At 37.3% G+C, this 24,463-nt stretch overlaps 2 protein-coding genes across 9 annotated transcripts in view; both read left to right on the forward strand.

Moving 5' to 3' along the window:
- srpk1b (SRSF protein kinase 1b) overlaps window positions 1–24,463 on the forward strand; it is a 272,032-nt gene that overhangs the window by 135,729 nt on the left and 111,840 nt on the right. The gene's annotated exons all lie outside the window — the stretch shown is intronic.
- Window positions 1–24,463, forward strand: part of kif21b (kinesin family member 21B) — a 95,208-nt gene that overhangs the window by 50,102 nt on the left and 20,643 nt on the right. For 2 of the 8 annotated variants that reach the window (XM_077204372.1, XM_077204378.1), the window contains exons 9-27: window positions 1,014–1,203; window positions 4,989–5,052; window positions 5,134–5,346; window positions 6,348–6,489; window positions 7,453–7,594; window positions 7,683–7,871; window positions 9,151–9,350; window positions 10,358–10,465; window positions 10,555–10,856; window positions 11,823–11,976; window positions 12,879–13,082; window positions 13,211–13,312; window positions 14,101–14,266; window positions 14,502–14,562; window positions 14,653–14,701; window positions 16,115–16,314; window positions 16,422–16,496; window positions 18,650–18,763; window positions 22,429–22,467. In XM_077204372.1, coding sequence (XP_077060487.1) covers window positions 1,014–1,203; window positions 4,989–5,052; window positions 5,134–5,346; window positions 6,348–6,489; window positions 7,453–7,594; window positions 7,683–7,871; window positions 9,151–9,350; window positions 10,358–10,465; window positions 10,555–10,856; window positions 11,823–11,976; window positions 12,879–13,082; window positions 13,211–13,312; window positions 14,101–14,266; window positions 14,502–14,562; window positions 14,653–14,701; window positions 16,115–16,314; window positions 16,422–16,496; window positions 18,650–18,763; window positions 22,429–22,467 — 2,714 coding nt within the window. The remainder of the gene's footprint in view (window positions 1–1,013; window positions 1,204–4,988; window positions 5,053–5,133; window positions 5,347–6,347; window positions 6,490–7,452; window positions 7,595–7,682; window positions 7,872–9,150; window positions 9,351–10,357; window positions 10,466–10,554; window positions 10,857–11,822; window positions 11,977–12,878; window positions 13,083–13,210; window positions 13,313–14,100; window positions 14,267–14,501; window positions 14,563–14,652; window positions 14,702–16,114; window positions 16,315–16,421; window positions 16,497–18,649; window positions 18,764–22,428; window positions 22,468–24,463) is intronic. The other 6 variants (XM_077204375.1, XM_077204379.1, XM_077204374.1 and 3 more) reach the window with 5 other exon arrangements.

Raw genomic sequence — 24,463 nt, forward strand, 5'->3', positions numbered from 1 at the left:
TTACCTACAAATAATATGTCTATGAATTTTTATAATTTGTTGGTAAAATGTCATCTTGAATTGGTTGGGAATTTGCATGAATTCAAATAATAACTTTCATACATTTTTGTAAGACCTACTCAGACCAAGGTTTGGTTTAGGGGTGGACCTTCATGGTGAGGGTTTACCTACAAATCGTACGAATTCATACGATTTTACTGGAAGATGTTTGTAGGTAAAATGCCACTATGTACCTTTTTCTATGAAGCTACTGGCACCCCTAGGGGTGAACCGTTTACCAACAAAACATACCAATACAATTCATGTAAAATTGCACAACTCTCACTCTTGCTTCTGAGAGGATATCATATGGGCTTAGAATGATGAAAGATTTGTCATTTTTGTGCAAATCTGTAAGACAGAAGTGCCAACTCGCTTGAGTTATTAGGATAGCAGACATATAACACATGCCAGGATGTTGGAGGCAGCAGGAACCAGTTTAGAGTGGCAGAGTTTACTTGAAATGTCAATATATCTTATTACTTGTTTATTTTACTAGAGAGGAAACAATTGGAGGTGACATTAAACTCTCATCAAGCAGCAAAACAATCACTTCCTCTGATACTAAATCAAATAGAGAACTTACAGTAGATAGCGAGTCGGGTGATACTCTTTCATGTCTAGACTTGTTACTTCTCTTTCTCTCACTGCCACCCAGTTGGAGCTGTTTATGTAAAAGTCCAGGAGATGAGGAAGCTTGAGCACTGGGTTTGTGGGCCATGATAACATGGTTCAGCTCATGGGATCTCGCTGGAGTTAATGGAGCGTAGCAGTAGCTTAGCGCCTCAGCCTGACCTGGATGATAAGCGGCCGCTGGAAGAAGTTAGCGATTGGCAGTGATGGCGTTGAGAGAGTTGAGCCATCCTGACAGAGACACAGAGTATGAACGCATTGGGGGTCTGATGCCAGGGTGGGACGAGGTCAATGCCTAGCTTTCTGTTGCTCAGTCTTTTGCTCTTTGGGTTTTGTTTCAGGGAAAGCGAGTGGCCTGTGATGATGGATCCGAGGGCTTTAGCGATCTGTTTCAGGAGAACTCGATGCTCCAGAAAGAGAACGATACTCTACGGATGCGGGTCAAAGCCATGCAGGAAACCATCGACCATCTCAACACTCGAGTCACTCAGCTACTCACCAACGGGGTCAACCTGCTGCTCACCAAGACCGGTGAGAGACCCCAGATTGATAGCTTTCCATTACACTGTAATGTTGGATGGCTATAATTAATGTTTAAAATTAGAGGGGGAAAATCATTTTTATCCAGACATCAATAGCTGTATTAGGATCAGTGATACTGGCCTTTATATTGTTTCTACATTCATTTGTATATTAACTGTGAAATTATTAGGGCTGGGTATTGTCAGGAATTTCACAATTCGGTTCGATTTCGATTCGATAATGATTTATTAGCTTCGATATCGATTCAATAATAAGTAAATACACAAGTAATTAAGTACCTGAGTATATTTTTAAATAATGTGTGCAGCATTACCAATGTTTAAGAACAAATTGACCCCAGCATGCTTCCCGTCATGGTTTATTTAGCAGAACAAACTGTAAACATGGTTCCCATGGGTCATGGAATTTCTGGAATTTCATGGAATTTTAAAAGGTCTATTCCAGACATTGAAAGTCAGGGAATTTTATATATTTTTTGTCCAAGTCATGGAATATCAGGGAATTTAGTTTGTTGCTTTAAATTTTAGTTTCCATTTATCAAAATGTAATTTCTCTATACCGATTCTCACCAGCAGGAGGTGCAAGCGTGTTGTTGACGAAGAACAGAGCAACAGTTAGAGCAAGCCGTTCATTCATAAAAACTCATTTACAACAATTGAGCATGTATTAGGGTTGCGGCGGTGAGGAAATTTTCCCACCGGTTAATCGACGTGTGACAACACCGGTAATCGCGGTGTCACCGTGGGGGGCGGGGCGGGGAAGTTAAATAGCTTTTAAATGCGTGCGCGTTATACTTTCACTTTCGAAATAAGCGTCAATTGGCAATTCAGCGTCAATTGCTTGAATGGACAAAAAAAAAAAACTCGCTGATAATAAAACTTTTATTTATAGACAGAACTTTTATTAGCATAACGAAGGAATAAAAATAACCCCATGCATAGGCTGAAAAAAGTGAAAATCGGCAAACTGGGCCCAAACAAATAAGAACCATAAAACATTTATTAACGAATAAGAAAATAAAATAGGCCTAAATAAATTACACAAAGTTTAAATAAGATAAAACCAAATAAATAAGACCCCATTTACACCTGGTATTAAAATGCGATCTGTATCCAGATAAGTTATCCAGATAATAAAAACCGCATGTTAATGCAAGGTGTAAATACGTTGTGATCGGATCTGCCTGACCACATCTGGAGGTAGTCTGGCTGCATTGTGTTCGGATCTTTACTAGGTGTAAACGCAATCTGGTTGTTGAAACCACATATGTATATTTTACTCCTCCCAAAAATGCTAAAAAAAATAAACGTGTGAGAGTGTTATATAGGCTATTTCATGTCAGATATGACGACGCTACTGCAACACGCATTACCGCAGATGAGCAGCTGAGCGTCTATTCATCAAGCCAACGTGCAAACATCGCAAATAAAAGTGAAAGTAAGTCACAGACACAGACGCTTAACACACAATCATCTTCAAGTAAAAAAATGAAATTATCTTACCAGGACTGTTGCCACTTTTTCTTATTGCTGTCTTTGATTTTGAAATGAGCTGATGATGATCAATAAAATGCAGCTCACCTCTGTTGCTTTCGGTGGCGTGCAATCCATTAAATCATAGCGCGGGAGTTGAAGTCGGATTTATATCCGTTTTGCAAAAACACATTTATGTGGCCAGGTGTAAATGGAATCGGTAAGATCAGAACACTTATTATCCGGATAACTTATCTGGATACAGATCTCATTTTAATACCAGGTGTAAATGGGTCTAAGAGACGAATATAAAATCTCCACACGTGCTAAATGGAATTTGACTCCTGATGCTTGCTGATCATGACTGGCTCTTGGCACGCACTGCGCAGTTCAGTTTTTAATTATAATGTATGCTCTCTTCTGAACTAAATAATTGATAATTATTATTTTTAATTAATTCAAATAAATATTTTAGCAAAAACGAATACTTTAAAAAAGTCAAGACATCGCAGTGTCACGGTGGGAAAGTGATGTCACCGGTGATGGCGCTTAAAACCGGTAACACCGTCAACACCGTCTATCGCGGCAAGCCTAGCATGTATTAAGTTTTTTGTGATGATTGTCTGGGTCAGTATAGATGCGGAAAAGATGATAAAGGCACAAAAGCTGTTTTTTTTTATGTTTCATTCATTAACTTCATTGTTAAAGTGAATGAAAAAATATGCTGGAGACTCCCTCTTCTTATCATTTAGGGGGGCTTAGGAACATTTTGGGGTAGCTTCAGCCCCCCTAAAATAGGCCTAACGACGTCCCTGTTTGGTAGTGCAGGCTTGAACGGAGTTCAGCTGCTGTCTGTCATCTTGCGGTTTTGGTCAAGCGCTTCTTGTACAACGCTGAACACTCTCACTAGAGCCACTGGCCGGTGGGCTGAATCGATTCATAGGATATAATGAATCGATATTGAATTGAGAAACAAATAATTGCAATGCATTGATGAATCGATTTTTTTTTTACCCAGCCCTAGAAATTATTACATTATAAAATATATAAACTAATATAAACCCATAAAAATTTAAGTGTTTTTAATTGTGATTAATCACAGAAAAATTTTTGATTAATCAAGTTAATTTTTTTAATCGATCGACAGCTCTAAAAAAATTAAATATGGTTAGTCATGGGTCGTGTATGGCATTAAAAAAGGCGTTAAAAAGCATTATATTTAATTTGAAGATCCCTGCAGAAACCCTGCCCCTAGTGGTTGGAGAGGGCATCACCATTGACATTCCTGTAGTTAAGTGTAGTTATTTACTATGTATTCATTTTTGTTGTTGGTATAATTTTAACATCATGAATATTGAAATAATTTTAATTAATTTTTTTATTTTACCATTAAGTTACCCAACATTTTTGCTTTCACTTCTAAAATACCCTTTGTCTTGGTGTCTCAGTGGTGTCTCTGATGCTGCGTTCATGCCATGTCGTAATTACTGTAAAAACTAGACGAAAATTATGAAAATGATGTGTTTCAATGGCAACACCGTTAATCCCAAAATGAATCTAGTAATGCAAATGCCTTATTAATAAACATAGTTTAGTTTATTTAGCGAGATATTAAATAATTCTTCAATTCTGTGCTAGCTGTATTAAACTGCATTGTATGTCTTTTGTTTATTTGAAGATTATTCTTGCATTGTTTAGACATTTAACATTAGTGAATTATATAAATTATTGAGAAGTTCCCCTGTGGTGAAAATCATTATATGTTTTATGTGGTGTTTTTAATATGCTTTAAGACAAACCATGCGCACATTCATAAGTCAGCACCATTCCTGAGTATTTTCCCAAATCTAGTAGTAAGAAAAGGCAAAATCGCAGAGTGTATTAGTTACTCTGTATGTAACTGGTTTAGTTGCCCACTGAAGGCCTCTATTCAATATTTAATTATTTCTTGGAAATTTATATTATTTGCATTCATCTGAGAAAATTGTTTTCTATTGATACCCTTGAAATGGTTTTTAACCAAGTTAATTCTAATTTAGTTTTAGAAACATGCATCTTTGGTAACATATATTTTAAGGTGACGTAGTTACACATTACTACATGTACTTACTATAGTAATAACAGTAAATTGTTCATAATTGTTCACCTTAAAATAATTTTATATTATTTATATTTTAGTAACTCATATTTTTTGCCATGAAAACAGCCAAAGAAGCTGGCGTGGTGTAAAAAAACAAACAAACATCATTATTTCTTGTAATTTCTTCTTTTTTTCAAATAAATCTATCACTTTTTGTGCAGGTGAAACGAATGAGGAGATTGGCAATCTAATCCAGAACTACATTCGAGAAATTGAAGAGCTGAGGTAACAATAGAACTGACACTTTTGTGTTTGGATGTCTTATCGTAGCAATAAAAACCGACGACTCGACTCTCTGTCTCTCAGGTCTAAGCTGCTGGAGAGTGAGGCCATGAACGAGTCTCTGAGGCGCAGTCTGTCTCGCCTGTCCGCGCGCTCCTCGTACCCGGCCACTCCAGCACACCCGCTAGGCTCCTCCCCCTCGGTTTCCATGGATGCAGAGATGACAGATGTGATTCGTCAGGCCAAATTAGATGTGGAGAGGCTGAAGAAGAAAGAGAGGAATCAGAGGAGGAAGAGGTGAGGTCTGAGGAGCAACCAAGTGTGTGTGTGCGTGTGTGTATGTTATGTATTTATTTAATTATTTTTATCAGCGGTCGACCGATAGTGGGTTTTACCTAGGTTGGTCCAATCAACCGATAGATTTTAAAATGAATACTGAATGAAAACAAGCATAACACATAAAATAGCATGAAAACAAGCATAAAACAATAAATCGTACTGAACCATGAAAATGTACTTTACTTTTTAAATATTAATATATTAATTATACGTTGATTATTCATGTCTGTTTTAAATCCGTATCTGAATTGTCCCGCTCAGTGCAGCGTGTACGTGTCAAAACAATGTCCACGAGGCGTCAGTGATAGTTTTAATGATTTCTTATTTATTTTATTCTTTTATTTCACTCTTTTATTCTATCATTTCTTTTCTTTCTTTTTTTTCTTAGCATTAGCTGAGGTCTTATTACATTGATTGTGTATTTGGAAGACTTTAATATGCTTGACCTCTTCCCGTTTTATGTTACTGAGCCAGTAAGAGGCTGTAAAATGTGCCAGAATTAGATTTATCTCAGTGTTTGTGTGTGTGCCAGTGTGTCCTGACCGACTCAAACTAAGGACAGCAAGCTGGCATAGATACAAGTATCTCTCAGTAAATTGTCTGTTATAATGAATATGACTACAGGAACGTCCCGCTCTTCAGATGGGCTCTAATGTGTGTAACGGGAGAGGGGCCATGGGTAATTTGTGAACCCAACATTACAGAATTACTTCTAGAAGTGTCAGCTGACCTGCACAGGGTAAAAAGCAGAAGCGCCAGGATCAATCTCTCCTGATAAATGGGTCCCTGTGGTGCGATTACTGGACTATTAAATGACGTTTGCATCAGATTGACAGAATTATGGCATGATCCTTTATTTTTTGTTTGAGATTGTGTGAATGAATGCTGTATTGTTCATTTCATCTGTCAGTTTGTCAATTTGTCTATTGAAGCTTTTAATGATAGGTCTTTTATTTTAGTCCTGAGAAAGAAAAGGGTTTGAAGAAGAGAGCCAAACTTCATCCTCAAGAAAATGGAGAAAAGAGTGAGAATGGGCTGAGCAGAGGAAATGAAGAGAGACGAGAAAATGGAGATGGAGACTCTGATAATGAACCTGAAGAGGTGAGAGGAAGGAGATTTATTCATGGTGTTTCAAATGATCTGCTGGTTATAAAGAAAGGTGTAATATTGTGAGGATGAAGTTGCATGGCAATGTTTTATGAGAATGAATGTGTAATGTTATGAGAGAGGCGCAATCTTTGACAGAAGTGTTTATCAGAATAAAGACAAAATTGAATGAAATTGTAATGGTACAGCAGTAAAACTTCAAGACTAAAATTGATATTTCAGGGAAAATAAATTCATACAGCAGCATTTAATGAGAATAAAGCTGTAATTTTGCAAGAATAAAGCCTTAATATTTTGAGGAAAAAGTAATGAGAATTTTCAAAGATTTTTCACTTATATTCTAATTTTCTAAAAAACGTTAGTCTTGGAATAAAGTTGTAAAATGTGTAAAAGTGTAAAAAAGAAAAGGAAAAAAAAAGATTCATATTGCAGGAAAAAATGTCATACACCTGAGAATAAAACCGTAATATTGTTGAATAATATAAAGTTTAAATAATTCAAGAAAAAGTTTCTGAGAATAAAAATATTGCAGGAATAAAATTATAATAGTTTGAGGGAATATATATATATATATATATATATATATATATATATATATATATATATACAGTATTTTTTGGGGGAATAAAGGCATAATATTATAAGAATAAAGTCATACAGCATTGTTTGATCAATCCTAATATTGCAATAATAAAGTTATAATAAGTCTTAATATTAAAAAAATAAAGGTTATAAAGCAGTGTTTTATAAGCATAAAATCATAAAATTACAAAAATAAAGTTGTAATATAACAAAACTGCTGTGTGACTTTTTTACTTTAAATATTTAGTCTTAATATTACAAGACTAGAGCTGTAACATTTAGAGATGGACATACAGTAATTACTGTATATGAAAAAGTTTGTTTATACATGTAATGTGTGTGTGTGTGTATATATTTTATTTTCACTGTGTGCAGGATGGCATGTATACCCTTGTGGAGGATGATCGCGAGGAGAGCGGCTGTGATGAGGATGAGGAGGAAGAGGAGACCAGGGAGGAGGAAGAGTTTGACAGTGACGAAAGCCTGGTGGATTCTGACTCTGACTCGGAGGAGAAAGGTGCATTCTGGGAGGCATTTGTTACAAACGTCCTATGAGCCCCTTTCATTCACACTAACCCTTTAACCTGCGGCTCCTCCTCTCTCAGTGGACTTGCAGGCTGATCTGGCGGACCTGACGTGTGAGATCGAGATCAAGCAGAGGCTCATCGATGAGCTGGAGAACAGCCAGCGGCGGCTCCTCACGCTGAAGAGCCAGTATGAGGAGAAGCTGATTCTGCTCCAGAACAAGATCAGAGACACACAGCTGGAGAGAGACCGCGTGCTGCACAACCTCAGTGAGCGCCTGCCACATTCACATTCGCTTTTCTCATTTATTTGTAATGTATTTTTGTGTGATATTTGTCATTTGGCAGTGTTTTATGAGAATAAAGTTAAAATTAAATGGGAAAAAGTTGCAAAATAATTGTTATTTCCGGACAAAACAGCAATATTTAAAGCCCCTATTATGCTATTTTAAAATTTCCTACTTTAGTCTCCAACAATAGGTTTACATGCATCCAAAGTAAAAAACTTTCATTTTCTATAATATCCACTGCAGCATCAGCTCTTTTCTCACTGTGACTGAAATAGTTCGATCAAGGTCTCTCTAAACCCCTCCGACCCAGTCTGTTGTGATTGGTCTATTCTGCTCTGATTGGTCAGGTGACCCAGTCTGTTGTGATTGGTCTTCTCTTCTCTGATTGGTCAGATGACCCAGTCTGTTGTGATTGGTCTATTCTGCTCTGATTGGTCAGATGACCCAGTCTGTTGTGATTGGTCTATTCTGCTCTGATTGGTCAGATGACCCAGTCTGTTGTGATTGGTCTATTCTGCTCTGATTGGTCAGGTGACCCAGTCTGTTGTGATTGGTCTTCTCTTCTCTGATTGGTCAGATGACCCAGTCTGTTGTGATAGGTCTACTCTGCTCTGATTGGTCAGGTGGCCTAGACTGTCAGAAACCAAATCTCCATTAGCATATCTGAGTTTCAGCTCTGGATCTTCCTCAGCTCTTGATACTCAGTGATACGAACAGTAACGATGGCGTCGGTTTTACCGTATCAATCTCATCAAAGTGGATTTGCTTTGTCAGCAGAAAACGGCATCTTCTCCACATGAACAACACGAACCAAACTCTTCCAGTCTCGCATACAATTACAGTGTTTGAAGGTCAAAGTAGACGTTGTTCACGGCAGCCGATGAAGACCTTAGACTGGAATTATGCAAATCTGTTTCAATTAATACAAACCTACGTAGATTCGGCAGGAAGTGAGACTGGAACGACGACTCGGTTAGTGCCTCATTTCAGTAAAGTAGCAATTACATTCCAAAGTAATAAGGAAATTACAATCATTTACGCTTCACACGGATTAACGGTAACATTTTATTATTGATACTTTTCTTTTCTGAAATGATACATCCCTTGATGACGTATGTGGCAGACAAATGCAACCTCAATATTCCACGAATCATTTTCAAAGAACACTGTTGTAATATTTGTGTTATACAAGTAGGTGTTTTAAGGTACTTTAATAATCCCAGTAAACATTATTTCCACAATTTTCATTGTGATTCTAGTGTCCATGGAGAACTACACTGAAGAGAAAGCCTGTAAGATCAAATCTGACTACGAGAAGCGTCTGAAGGAGATGAACCGAGATCTGCAGAAACTGCAGGCCGCTCACAAAGAGCACGCGCGTCTGCTGAAGAACCAGAGCCGCTACGAGAGAGAGCTCAAGAAACTGCAGTCTGAAGTGACCGAGATGAAGAAAGCAAAGGTGAGACCTGGAGAGCTTTATTTTTAGAAGCACAGCGCCCCCTAGAGGCCATCAGGAGATTAACAATTACTGTACAGATAACGGACTGTAATTGAAGACAGTGCCAGCTTTTTATTTTAAGACTGTAATTAAAAAAGCACCACTTTTCCCACGAGTGTAGAATTTTTTGATGAAAGTTGATGATCCTTTAAACATTGACCATGTCCCAGATTGCATACTTATGCTGTGTACTAAAAGTATTGGAAAAGTGGCTATACCTCTACACTACCGCTCAAAAGTTTGGGGTCACTAGGAATATTTTTTCTGAAAGGGATAAGCATTTATATAGATGCATTCAATTAATGACAGTTAAGACATTTATAACGTTACCGAAGATTTTTATTTCAAATAAATGTTGTTCTTTTGAACCTTCTATATATCAGACTTCATAAACAAAATATACCATGGTTTGCACAATGGTGCAAAACTATTTTCAACATTGATAATAATAAGGAATGTTTGTTGTGCAGCAAATCATTATATTAGAATGGTTTCTGAAGGATCATGTGACACTAAAGAAAGACACTGGATAAATTATGCTAAAAATTCATAGGAATAAGTTACATTTTAAAATATAGTCAAATAGAAAACAATCATTTAATTATAATATTTCACAATATTATTTTTCCTGTGTTTTTAATCAAGTACTGCAGCCTTGGTGAGCAGAAGAGACTTCTTTCATAAAACATTTTTTAAAAATCTTAATGACAGACTTTTGAAAGATTTACATTTTTCTTTACTTTTGTAAAATGTGCATTATACGAATAAGAAAACAGTATGAACCAGAAATAAGTGCAGTCAAAATTTGAGCACCTCTGTTTTCACATATATCTGTCAAAAGTTGAGAAATTTGTGCACAGTTGATTTAAAAATCCAAAATAACTTTTTAAATAACCCCAAACTACTTTTTTTACCCTTAAGACTGCTGTAGTGCTTCTCTCAGTGCTTGTTTGTCATTCCACCTATAGGTGGCGCTAATGAAGCAGATGAAGGAGGAACAGCAAAGGAGGAGGGCGATCGATGCGAAGAGGAACAGAGAAATCGCACAACTGAAGAAAGAGCAGCGGCGGCAAGAGGTTTGAATGGCTAACAACTGAACGTGTGTTCTAGCAGTTGTTTATGATGGTGATTTAAAGTGTCTCCTCTGCTCTGCGTGCTCCGTCAGTATCAGATTCGCTCTTTAGAGTCCCAGAAGCGTCAGCAGGAGATGGTGTTGCGGAGGAAGACTCAGGAAGTGACGGCTCTGAGACGACAGGCTAAACCCATGTCTGAGCGTGTGGCCGGTCGAGTGTCCCGCAGAGTCACCAGTGTGGACTCAGGAGCAGAGCTGCACACCAGCACCACACCGACATCCTCCGAACCCGATTCCACACGCTCCGTTTCCAGCATCATACGCCACTGGAACACCAAAATGAATGGATATCTGGGAGAGAGCGAGAGAAATGGGACTGGAGGAAACCTACCCAGGTCAGTGAGTCCCAAGTCTCAAGGCTGCAATTATTTTAATAAAATACAGTAAAAACAATAATGTTGTTGTGAAACATTATTACAATTTTAAATAGCTGTTTTCTGTGCCATTTAAGCAAAGCTATATTTTCAGCATCATTACTCCAGTCTTCAGAATCACATGATCCTTCAGAAATCAGTATAATATGATGATTTGCTGCTCAAGAAACATTTGTGATTATTATCAATGTCGAATACAGTCATGCTGCTTCAAATAAACAACTTTTATTTGAAATAGAAATGTTTTGTAACATTATAAATGTCTTTACTGTCACATTTGATACTTAACATATTTATGTATAAATAAATACAACATTTTAAATACTTTTTATAATAATAATAATATGATATAATAATAATAATGTCAACCAATTATGTCAATTCAAACAAATCATTATGGATCAAATCCTGTCCTACATTTATTAGAATATTTTTTACAGTATTTCCAATGTTTTTCAGTCAGAAATGAACCACATTATGGAAGTTAAATGCATTTTGAATTCAGTTTCATTTTTTAATTTAAAGGATAATGTAATAAATCATTTAATGAATGGTTAATCTTAGATCTACAAGGTATGGAAAGCTTGTTTCTTCCACGGAATAAAACAATTTAAAAGACAATTGAAAAACTATTTATCTCAAAATTCTGACTTCATTTCTCAGAATTGCGAGATATAAACTCCCAATTGCGAGTTATAAAGTCCACTTCTAAGGGGGAAAAGACTTGACTTTTTTTCTCAGAATTGCGAGTTTATATCGCACAATTCTGACTTTATGATTTGCAATTCTGAGAAAAAAAGTCATAATTGTGAGATAAAAAGTCGCAATTATCTTCTTTATTCTTTATTCAGTGACGGAAAGAAGCTTCCATAATTAGGTGAAAATGTGTTTTCAATCCAATTTCAACTGTAGTCTATTTGATTTCAGTAGCAGAAAAAAGTTCCAGCGAAAGGGTACGAGCACGAGTTTCTCAAAGACAGCCCGTCAGAAGTGGCAGTCTCTGGAGAGGAGGATCATGGATATCGTGATGCAGAGAATGACCATCACTAATGTGGAAGCTGATATGGATCGCCTCATCAAGGTGATTGTTACATTTATTTTTCTTCTATTGTACATCAACGTATTAGTGATCTTCCTGAAACCCCGTGCTTTTTACTGTATGGGATTGTTGTGTAATTTTGAATTGACCCTTCGCTAAGCCCCGCCCTCCCTAGTTACTGTTGCTACGCCTGACAAGCTTTCGCGTCTGGCACGTCTATTACAGTGTGTGTGTACCGGTGTCAGACATTCCCAGTGAGATGATTAGTAATTTTTGGCGGACATGTGAAATATCTGAGAGAGCAAGACAAAAGGGACTGTATGCATTATGCTATGATCGTGCACAGCAGGGTAAGTGAAATGTGAAAATAATCTAATAATTATAAATCAAGGAGTTTATCCATAAATCTTGTGGAATAACACTAACACAGGGAGAGCCGCGATCGGATTGGGTTAAAGTTACTCAGTCAGGGGTAACGTTAGTAGGCCGTCGATGAACAAAATGCTGAAATATATTTAAAGTATGTCAGTGAGCCTCAGTCTTTTCTTTAGTTGTCTTATTTTACTTTAAAATATGTGCATTATGAAGAAAGAACGGTCATTATTTCCAAGCAATATGTGTTTTTGTTAATCCTGTGGACATGTAGTTGTGAATGGGGTCACACACACTGCTGATCCACGCACATCATTTCTCACCTCGGCTTTTAGATTTTCAGGAAGGAAAAAAATTCCACTCCCCCGTCCAAACTTTTAGGATACCGGGTATCAGATTTGCAGTGCACAATCCATACACACAACGCTTCGGCATGTTTCCCTCGCTCGAAAGCTTGCCAGACCTCCCGCGCCTAGTTACGGTTGCTAAGACACGATTGGCCAGTGGCGGTTTTCGGACGTGGCTTAGCGAAGGGTCGAATTTGCTCAAACGGTGTGGTAATGTGTCTTCAGAAACGCGAGGAGCTGTCCATGCAGCAGGAGGCGCTGTTACGCAAGAGAGAGAAGTTACTGAACGAGGGCTTCAGAGAGGATGAGGAGGACAGAGTGCTTCAGGAGATGAACGAGGAGATCGAGGTTCTCAATGCCAACATTGACTACATCAGCGACAGTCTGTCAGACTGCCAGGCCACCATCGTTCAGATCGAGGAGACCAAGGTAACGGGCGTCTCACGTGTGACTGCTTGCTTATTGTCGTAACATCCACATGTATGTAATTGGATCCGCACAATTTGCACTTATATTTACATAAGGGTGTTTTGTAATTCGTAAACTCGTTGCTTCAGGATGAGCTGGACTCAGTGGACACGTCGGTGGTCATCAGTTCCTGCTCGCTGGCTGAAGCTCGTTCTCTCCTGGACTACTTCCTCAAAGCCTCCATTGACAAGGTAAATCCAAGCGGACAAATCCTCTTTGTTGTTATGATTTATGGTCATCCAGACTAAGTAATACAAGATTAAGGTAATGCACCGATTCGAATAATTAAATGATTCATTTAAATAAAGAAAGAAAGATTATGCCTGAAACGGTTTTGAATTTTTTTTTTATCATATGTTAATTTAAAGAATCTTGTATAATATGACTTGCTGTTTTTGTATTTGTTTTTATTGTATTTAAATGATATTTGTATTTTTGTAATTGAATTAAAATAGCTTTGAATGCTGCCATGGCATTAAATAAAATAATCTGAAATTAATTAAGAATAAATACATAATACAATTGTATTCGATATAATAATTGAGATCATAAAGAGAGAACGGATAGATGCACTACTGTTCAGAAGTCTAGGGTCAGTAATATATTTTTCTTTGAATTCTCAATTCATTAACGAATCCTGATTTTGTTTATTTATTTTGTATCATGGTTTCAATAAAAACTGTTTTCAACATTGCTTCTCAAGAAACATTTCTGATTATTATCAAATCAGCATATTAGAATGATTTCTGAAGGATCATGTGACACTGAAGACTGGAGTAATGATGCTGAAAATTCAGCTTTGATCACATGAATAAATTACATTTAATAATATATTGCGATAGAAAAGGGTTATTTCAAATTTATTATGTTATTACACAATATTGCTGTAAATGGTGAGACTTCATTCAAAAACATGAAACATTTGTAGAGACCCCAGGCTTTTGAACGGTAGTGTATGATTGTGTGTTTGTGTTTATAGGGCTTGCAAGTGGCTCAGAAAGAGGCTCAAATTCGCCTGCTGGAGGGTCAGCTTCGGCAGACTGATGTGATTGGCTCTTCCCAAAATCACATGATCCTGGATGCTCTGAGGGAAAAGGCGGAGTGTATCCCTGAGCTACATGCTCTAATCCACAATGTCCAGCAAGGTGAATAATCACGCCATATTTTTGTTGTTCTTTTTTACTATACCTTTGATAAAATGTGTAAAATACTTTTAATTTTTCGACCATGAAATAAACAAGAAATAATCCTTTTTGTATGTGCAGCTGACAAGCTGACATACTTTAGTAATGTAGAAAGAAAAGGTTAATTAAAAAAATACATTCCACATTTTTGTAATTATGGTGTTAGTTAGTGATTTTGGTTTGATATATTCCTCAGAGAATGGCTATGCAAGCACAGATGAGGAGGTGTCTGAGTTTAGTCAGGCGCCAGAGAGCGGGTATGACTACTTTCCACATCAACACACTTTATCATGAAATATTCTATCAGGGTTTCAATTTGAACATCACTGCTCGTCTTTCTGCTCCAGCTTCTCCCAAATGAAGTTGTCTGCAAGTCAAGATGACTTTAAAATGAAGGTACAACTCAAACTTAGTGTCTTAGCATTGATCAAATAGTATTGTGATTAGATTAATCACATCTAACAAGTTTTGTTAATATAATATATGTGTATATATATTTATAATTATATTTATACATTTTATATGTGTCTGTGTGTGTGTACACTGTATAAACACACACATTATACATACAGTGTATATATATATATATATATTTATTAGGGCTGTCAAAATAACGCGTTCATTTCTATTAGTTAATCTGAGAAAAAATAATGCGTTAAAAAAATAATGCAGATTAATCCATTGCGTATTGACCTTTGACTCTGAGTCGTTCTAGCCACTATTCGACTGTAAAATCGAGGAGACGAGTACGCGCTGCCTGGATCATTGATGGAACATTTACTTATAAAAACCGGCCTGATGGAAGCCTTGATAAAAATAAAGTCGTTTGCAATGTCTGCTGCAAGGAATTTGCATATCACCGGAGATTGTCAACACTACAGTACCACAGCATCCAGGAGTTAACGTTAATTGGAGGTACGAACTAGCAGGTAGCCTACCGTGATACCAACTCTAGAAATCAACGTCATCTTCAAACCACACTGAAGCAAACACTGAAACGTAAATTTAGCAAATCTGTATGTGACCGTCTGAGCAATTTCCTTTCTAAATGGATCACAATGTCCTGCAGACCAGGTTCAGTGATAGAAGACCGAGGGTTAGCAGAGGTTTTGCAAATTGCCTCTTCAGACATAACATAATAACCCGCCATTGCGAAACACCTTTTTGTTAAAAATCCAGCATCTGTACGACACTGAAAAAAAATATTTTTTTTTTGATGGGAGCGGAATATATCGTTCTGACAGGGGATCACTGGACTTTAGTTAGCAATCACAATTACCTTGGTGTTACGGCAAATAATAATAAAAGAGTTTTTGAACTTTAATGTCACTAATGCTGATTATTGATTGATTAATTTGAATTTAAATATTTAAAATACTTTAACAGCAAAAATTGTGTATGCGATTCATTTAGATTAATTAATCAGAGTATGTAATTAATTAGATTAATTTTTTTTAACCGATTGACAGCCCTAATATTTATATAAACGTGTGTGTATGTGTGTGTGTGTATATATATATATATATATATATATATATATATACACACACACAGGCACACATACTCACTCACATATATATATACATATATATATATATATATAATATGTGTAAATATAAAAATATATATACACACATTTATTATATAAACAAAAACTTTTATTTTAGATGTGATCAATCGCGATTAATCGATTCGACAGCACTAAAATATATTACTGTATTAAATAGTTTCTGTTCTGCTCTGTGTGTAATAACCAGCAGGTGGCAGTGTAGTATTTTGTTGAAATATTCACTGCGTATCCTCTTACAGGTTGAGCCTCGGCTCTCTGTACAAATGAAGGCGGTGTCAGCTGAGTATTTGGGCCCTGTTCTGGACCTCAGCTCCAAGAGCATCACCAAGTCCCTGGCCTCTCTATCCGAGATCCATGAGAACGGCCTGGTCCTCAGAGAGGCCTATTCCAGAGAGCTGGTGTCTCGCACCATCAGCCTGCCTGTCAGAGGACACACTTTGTGAGTGGAACTCAAATAAATTAGAAGATGTAATCATCAGCCAATCTGTCTCCTCACAATTATTCATTTTTTTAGCTCATAGCACAGTTTGTATGTTTGTGTTTCAGCCCAAGGCAGTCCAGAGGGTCCGACACATCTCCCTTAACAAGGAGGCAGTCGTATGACCGAGGCCAGCCATATAGGTGTGTTCATCAGCGGGAATATGACAAATAATGCTTTCAGAATGCAAGGCTAGTGCTGGGGTTTCAAAAGATTTCATTTTACTTGCTAAAGGCTGGATAGAAATCACAAAAGGAATTCACAATTCTATAGACGGCCATCAATATTATTGCTAAAGTGAAAAAAACCTTCATTTAGCAATGCACATATTTTCAAGAATAGTTTGCATTAGTAGGGGTGTGATAATACACTTAGCTCACAAGACGAGATGATACGTGATTTTGGGTTCACGAGAATGAGACCCTACAATATTTAACACTTTTTATGAAATTAAGAAAGATTCAACTGAAAGCCGCAAAACAATGCATGTGCATTTTGAAATGGTCTAACTAATCTAGGGCTGTCATTATTGTTAATTGAGCAATCAGTTGATTAATTTGACGATTAATCGGTTATTTTTTTGGGATTAATAAAAATGGACCTAAGTGAACAATAGCATTTTAAAATAAATGTATAATAACAAAGAGGCAATAATTGGTTCAAATAAACTATAAAAAGCAATTGATCATATGGTTTTTGATCTTCAGGTTTTAATATCGCCATGAGATCTCATCACACCCCTAGTTTGTATTTTTGTTGTATCTTTGTGAGGCTTTAGCAAAATAAACAGCGAAAAAATAATACAGTAACACTTTTCAAATAAACTAATTAAAAGATACATTGAAAAATGTTTACTTTCTGGTTTATAAATCTAAGAGTAAGGATATTCTTTTAGATAGTGTTTTAATCATTTTCTTAGGCTGTTAGTATAATGGCAGTATTAAAGCCAATTATTTGATTTTGCAAACAACATTTGATATGTATTATAATTATATTTAAGTATAAATTGGCTTTTATAATTGACATTGTAGGAAAATGCCCCTTGGCAGACAGACAGACAGACAGACGGATGGATGGATGGATGGATTGATGGATGGATGGATAGATAGATAGATAGATAGATAGATAGATAGATAGATAGATAGATAGATAGATAGATAGATAGATTGATGCATGGATGGATAGATAGATAGATAGATAGATAGATAGATAGATAGACAGACAGACAGACAGACAGACAGATAGATAGATAGATAGATAGATAGATAGATAGATAGATAGATAGATAGACAGACAGACAGATAGATAGATAGATAGATAGATAGATAGATAGATAGATAGATAGATAGATAGATAGATAGATAGATTGATAGATTGATGCATGGATGGATAGATTGATGCATGGATGGATAGATAGATAGATAGACAGACAGACAGACAGACAGACAGACAGACAGACAGACAGACAGACAGATAGTTAGATAGATAGATAGATAGATAGATAGATAGATAGACAGACAGACAGACAGACAGACAGACAGACAGACAGACAGATAGATAGATAGATAGATAGATAGATTGATGCATGGATGGATAGATAGATAGATAGATAGATAGATAGATAGATAGATAGACAGACAGACAGACAGACAGACAGACAGACAGACAGACAGACAGACAGACAGACAGACAGACGGATAGATGGACGGATGGATGGACGGATGGATGGATGGATGGATGGATAGATAGATGGATGGATGGATGGATAGACACAGACAGATAGATAGACGGATGGATAGATAGATAGATAGATAGATAGATAGATAGATAGATAGATAGATAGATAGATAGATAGATACACAGACATAGATAGATAGATAGATAGATAGATAGATAGATAGATACACAGACATAGATAGATAGATAGACAGACAGATAGATAGATAGATAGATAGACAGATAGATAGATAGACAGACAGACAGACACTATACATTTTAATTAACATTGACATACTGCAGAAATAGTATGTTTTGGTAGTATGCTATTCTGAACATAACCTGAAGATTAACAAAATGAACATACTTAAAGGTGAAGTGTGTGCAAGAGTAGCAATTGAAATGTTCAGAAATATTACCTTTCAGTGTTCTGTATGCTATACTCTTTCCTCTTATCAGACGTGTGTGTGTGTGTGTGTGTGTGTGTGTGTGTGTGTGTGTGTGTGTGTGTGTGTGTGTGTGTGTGTGTGTGTGTGTGTGTGTGTGTGTGTGTGTGTGTGTGTGTGTGTTTTTATGCCAGAAGTCCAGATGTAGGCTACACCCCTCCTCCTTCCCCTCCGCTTCGAACACGTAACGACCGCAATGTGTTTTCCCGTCTGACGAGCAACCAGAGTCAGGGTTCAGCACTCGACAAGTGAGTTTCACACAAACACACACAGACGGCATGAACGATCTTGTTACATAAGAACATTCATCAGAGGATGATTTCCCTTTATAGAGTCCAATTACCTGAGCATGGGATCTTGCATCCGCCCACATGTTCTCTAGTTTTATTTAACTCTTTCCCTTTTCCAACTAGTTTTTACTCCTTCAGCTATAAATAAATTACTTTGCTTTCTGCCAGGTTTACTTCGAGCGCTTTATTACCGTATTTGAATCCACTAGTTTGGTAGCTCAGCGTTAACCCTGCGCGTGCCGCCGGCAGTATCGATCTCTAATTGCAGTTGAATGGTTAGTATAACTCAAAGCCGACAGCAGAAGTAGCGTCAGTTCTTCGGCTCCTGTGAATTCTCATTATAACACCACAAGTGGGCACATTAGGGTAGGATAACCAATTATTCCACCCTCTGAAGATGGGTTTTGTTTGCACTTTCCTTCCATAATTGAATCAGCAGTGTCTGATATTGCCATAGAGATCTAAATTGGTCATTTGATGAGGCTGTCAGGGATTTATCTCATTATTTTTCCAACCCCTTGAATATTGCGCTCTAGTATGTGTGTGTGGAGTAGGACAGAACTTTTAGAAACCTACAGGTTTCTCTTAATGTAATTTCTACCAGGCCGTATCATTCCGCAGTTTGTTTACAACGCTTGGGTTGCCATCCTGTTGGTAGTTTTTCAAGCACCTTTAGCACAGTAATTTTGTGTTCCGTGTGAAATCACCATAATTAGTGCCGTATGCTTAAGCTAGCATCACTATTAATGTGGCTCATACTTAGAATTAGGGATTTGAGCAAACCCCTGATGGTATTAAACTTAAGTGTAACCTGTCGTCCCGCACCATTTGTGTGTGAGCGTGATGACTCAGATCCTGTAGGCTTACTGAGGAGAAGCACAATATTACTAGTGTTAGCGTTTAGGCTTGAAAAATCCTAGAATGCATGACCAAAAAAAAATACAGAAGAAAAAGGCATCCTATTATTATTATTTTTTTACTATGCAGCAATTTTTTAATGTTTCAGTAATGTGAACTACTAGTCAAATGTGTTGACATGCCTACTTGGTTGTCAATGTTTTTGACTCGAGAGCCCTGCACTGTCCAACACAAACAAACAATAAATAACAGCAACTGTAAATTACTTTACACACAGAACAGAAGTTTCAAGAATTTCAAGGTAGCCACAGGGTGACTTAAAATGATTATTTATTATTACTAAAAGTTTTTTAATATTAATATTCATTTGGTGATCACAGAAGTCTCAAATCTTCCAAGGGGGCCACGGGATGACTTTAAATTATTATTATTATTATTATTATTATTATTAAAAGAAAAACCATACATGCATTGTAAATAAAAACAATAGTTGAGGGTAAAAAGAAATAAGAATTAAATCTTGATATGTTGCAATTTATATACTGATATTAATATCATTATTAATTGAGTGGTTCTCAACCAGGGGGCCTCAGCAAACTTTCAAGGGGGTCACGGAATGACTTAAAATTATTATTTATTTTTATTATTTTAGTCATTCTGTGACCCACTTGGAAGTTTGCTGAGGCCCCCTGGTTAACCACTCAACCACATATTCACACAACAAAATAATTTGGGGGCCATGAAAAATTGTGAAAATGATAAAAAATGTTGAAAGAGTTAAGGAATTAAATGGTTTTATTAAAATATATAAACATTATTACATATTGGATAAATTTCACCCCCTTCTAGGGTTAAAGTTGTATTGATGTAATTATACAGTATTTAGGGACCAGAATACCAGAGACTTTGGTGTGGTCTTTTTTTTTTTTACTTGGACCAATAAGTAACCACCCATAACAACATACTAACAACCACTCTAGCACTCAGTGTAGTTGTGTTTTTGAAGATTTCTGTCAACGCTGGTCGTCATATGGAAATTAATTTAGATTATTTTCATGTGGCCCTAATGAACTTCTATGCCCACTTCTTGTTATTTAGAACTTTAAATTAGATCCTTTTACATGAATAATCTCACCTGTTAATGTGCACGTCAGTCTCGGTATATAAGCTAGTGTGATCTTAATTATTCTTCTCCACTTGATTACTGATTGGTCCCCAGTGGGCGGGTCTGAGTTGATTAGATTGGAATCCTGACAGCCTCTCAGTCTTTGCTTGGGTTAGCACAGAATAACAAAACCGGACAGCAGTCGCTAGACATTCATGCAGGCCAATATTAATAAAGCTTCATCAACATTCAAATCCATGTTGGTGTCAGTGAATCAAAGCGTCCTGCCAGTTGGTCACACACTCATTAATGTTTCTCAATTAAAGTGTGTGTGCATGTCTTAAGTTTCTGGACTTCTAGTTTGACTGAATCTTTATTTTAAAGTAGCGAATTAATTCTTGACACTTTTTTAACATTTCAGCCAATCAGATGCTTATCCGAGGGACTGCCAGTGGTTCATATTGTTATTCTTTTGACTCTTAAGACTCAGCACCGACTTCATTAAACATCGTCGCACGTATATATGCAATTGGAAGTTGATTAGCGGGACTGACCCTGATCACCGGGGCCATGATCTCCTCACATGAATTAGTTCCTGTTCAGAATGAGAAAGCTCCTAAACCCTTGTGGCCATTTTTTCCCCTGCAGTTGAGAAAAGCCTGTAAGATTTAGTAATATAAAGTTTGATATAGAATTAATGAAATGTTCTGCACTGACATGGTTAATGAGTTGGTTACTTGTTAGTCTCATGATAAATCATATAATATTTAAGTCTTATGCCCATACTGTCATGTATTTTTAAAGTTATCCCAGTGCGGTGTCTTGCCCCAAAGGCTTGCATTATAAATGCATTGCTGTAAAAGCTGTTTTTGATGAAGATTCTGTATGTCCGTAGTAATCAACTGTAGCTCACAGATACTGTCAATAGAGCGTAATACTGTGTCCTAACCTGGTTGTAGACTTTCACCACTTCCAAAACACCAATTGAACCCCTCATTATATCCATTTTAAACACTAAATAATTTAAAAACTCTTCCTGTTGATGAAAGAAAACTATTTGTTTATATATCATTAAAATTGTATTATCCTAACATCCGCAATCATCCTCATTCACATAATAGCTCTTAGAATAATGTGTGAGTGATGATTGCAGCATGCGGCTTTTGAATCTCATGTACTTGTATATTGTCTCTGTGAATAGTGGGAGTCATTTAGCCTAGAGCACTATATGGCAATTTCAATAGGAGATGCTGCATGAATGAAACTTGTATTGATAATACGTCTCACTAAAACACTGGCATCTTTTTTTAGTCATGTTTTATTTCTTTGGTAGTCACAATAAAAACAGTTCAGATCAAACAGCCGAGGGAACTGAGACTTGAAGTATCCCATTACGACAACACAAGCTGTGGGAATGCATCACTGTGAGGCTTGTAAACGTGGATTAGAGCTAAGGTTTGGAGTGGGCTCTTTCTGTCAACATTGAGTCTTATTCAAGTAACCCCACCCAATGAACTATGCATAACCCTCCTGCTAACCCCTCCCCCTTTGCTCTAGCCCCACCCCCTTATCCTGCTTGCTCCTCCCCTTCCTCTTCCCTTTCTGTCTTCTACTGACTCTTCCCACCTTCCCCTAACCCAACTGCTGTTCTGCCCTATAGGTCGGATGACAGCGACTCCTCTCTCTCGGAGGTGTTCAGGTAGAGATCTCTGTCTGTCATTCTGTTCCCTGTTGTCTGGTTGTCCCGCCTGGTCACACCCCCACCATGTGTGGTCACAGCGTGAGCATGCATGTACCCTTTCCATTTGCGTCCTGTGCTGTGAACTCTGTAAGAATTGAATGAACCTTATGGATGGACTTGACTGAATAGCTTTAATGATCTTGAAGGTTCAAAGGAAGGGAAAAACTATTTCAAAATAGTGTACTAAATGCACTTGCTTAAATGTCAGCTTATGACACAAAATCATTGGATTGATTGTTTCCTGGCGATCTGTTGGGAAGGACCTGTTACAAACCCTATTTGAATCTTGCAACAGCTCTGGACGGGGATCAAAAGGTGGCATCCCACTAGCCAACTCAACTGCCTTTATTTTTCTCTGATTTCGCTGAAAAATTGTCGAAATAACCAGATCTGACTGGGGAGAACCTCACTGGTTGCTGCCAAGGCCGTGAGAGTCTGCCTCACCAACCGGTCAATTCTTTCAAGCAGTCCAGAAGTTGTTTGAGTCAGCAGGGCCATTAACTCAGGGTTAACACCCACTGGCTGAGAGATGCCCTGTTTCGTGATTCTTCAACAACTATGTAAATAAGGCTTACTAATAAAAAATAACATTGTCTGGAAAATTGGCTAGAGAGATGCCGGCCGAACTTGTTAACATGTCCAGCAAGTATTACATCTTTTGGTCCTTTGAACCACCACTGATCGAATTTTTTTTTGTTGGCAAGAACTTTGTTTCTTCTGGTCTCTGTTGTAAAGGCTGCAAAAAAAATTGGTTCACACAAACCCCACAGGTTCCATTTAGTAAGTTACTCAATATTCTTTTCTTATCAATATAGCGACACTGTGATTTCTCTGCACCCCATTATCCTGACAGCACCATCACATTTTTCTTGTTTCCTTCGAGTTGTTCTCGTTATCCCATTAGAAGTTAATGACTCCATGATGGAACATGGAGTGGTTGGAACAACTCAGCCCCAAATTTCCTCTGAGAGACAAATCTGTTTAAGGGGAGAATCACAGACAGCTGGCTGAACTTGTTCACCAAGTGAGTCAGTGGTGATAAACTATTCCAGAATGAAACAAAACAGCATGATGATGATAAATTTCACGCTATGATGTCTTATTATTTCAGCTAAATTGTCATATCTAGGGCCAGTGTAACTGGGCACTTTGGATTAGTGTTTTTAGTCTGTGTGTGTGCGTTTTTTAAGATCAACACCCTCTTTGATCGGCGTGAAGCTGAATGAGTCAGTAGGGAAGGCTTTTATTCTTTGAACTGCTGCAGTCTGCTCTAAATCCTGCTATGGGAATGTTCAGATAAGGTTCATTCATAACAACCCCCCTCTTCGTTTATCCATGAAAAGCCCAGAACCTCCATATCCTGACCTCCTCATGCTCGTCTTCTCTACTGAGGAGACTTGGACAAGAGGCAACAGGACCACTCACCCCCCCCCCCCCCCCCCCTTCACACCATGTTTTTCTCAGAACATCTGATTTCTTTGCTTTCAACTCAGCGGAAGCCTCAAAAACCATGAGCTCACTCCTCATTGGTTATGTGCTGCATGATGGTTTAGTTTTTAGATCATCATTTCTTAAAATTTGCTGTTGTCATTTGTTGTAATGTTTTGGTTTTTGCACTCATGTGACAAGGAGTGTTTCCTTTTTCATGCGTTTTTAGTATTGGAGGGCTTGCATGTTGAGTTTCTTGCTGTGTGTGCATAGACTGATCTTTGGTTTATGGCTGTAATGTTTAAAGCACAGCATGGCACTACACCTGTATTGAGTTTGTTTGATTGACACTCAGTAAGAAATACAATTTCCTTATTCACTCTAAACTCTAATCCCTCACTTATCAACTCAAATGAGCAAAAAATTAAGCTGCATGGTGTGGAGAAATTGTTTGGTGCTCATTACTGGAGCTTGCTAAGACAATCAGCACAATTACCAACTCTCAACTGTGAACTGTTTTGCATGT

The sequence above is a fragment of the Siphateles boraxobius genome, unplaced genomic scaffold, assembly GCF_051911475.1.
Source record: "Siphateles boraxobius isolate OS27281-9 unplaced genomic scaffold, OSU_SipBor_1 5, whole genome shotgun sequence".
Taxonomy (NCBI): domain Eukaryota; kingdom Metazoa; phylum Chordata; class Actinopteri; order Cypriniformes; family Leuciscidae; genus Siphateles; species Siphateles boraxobius.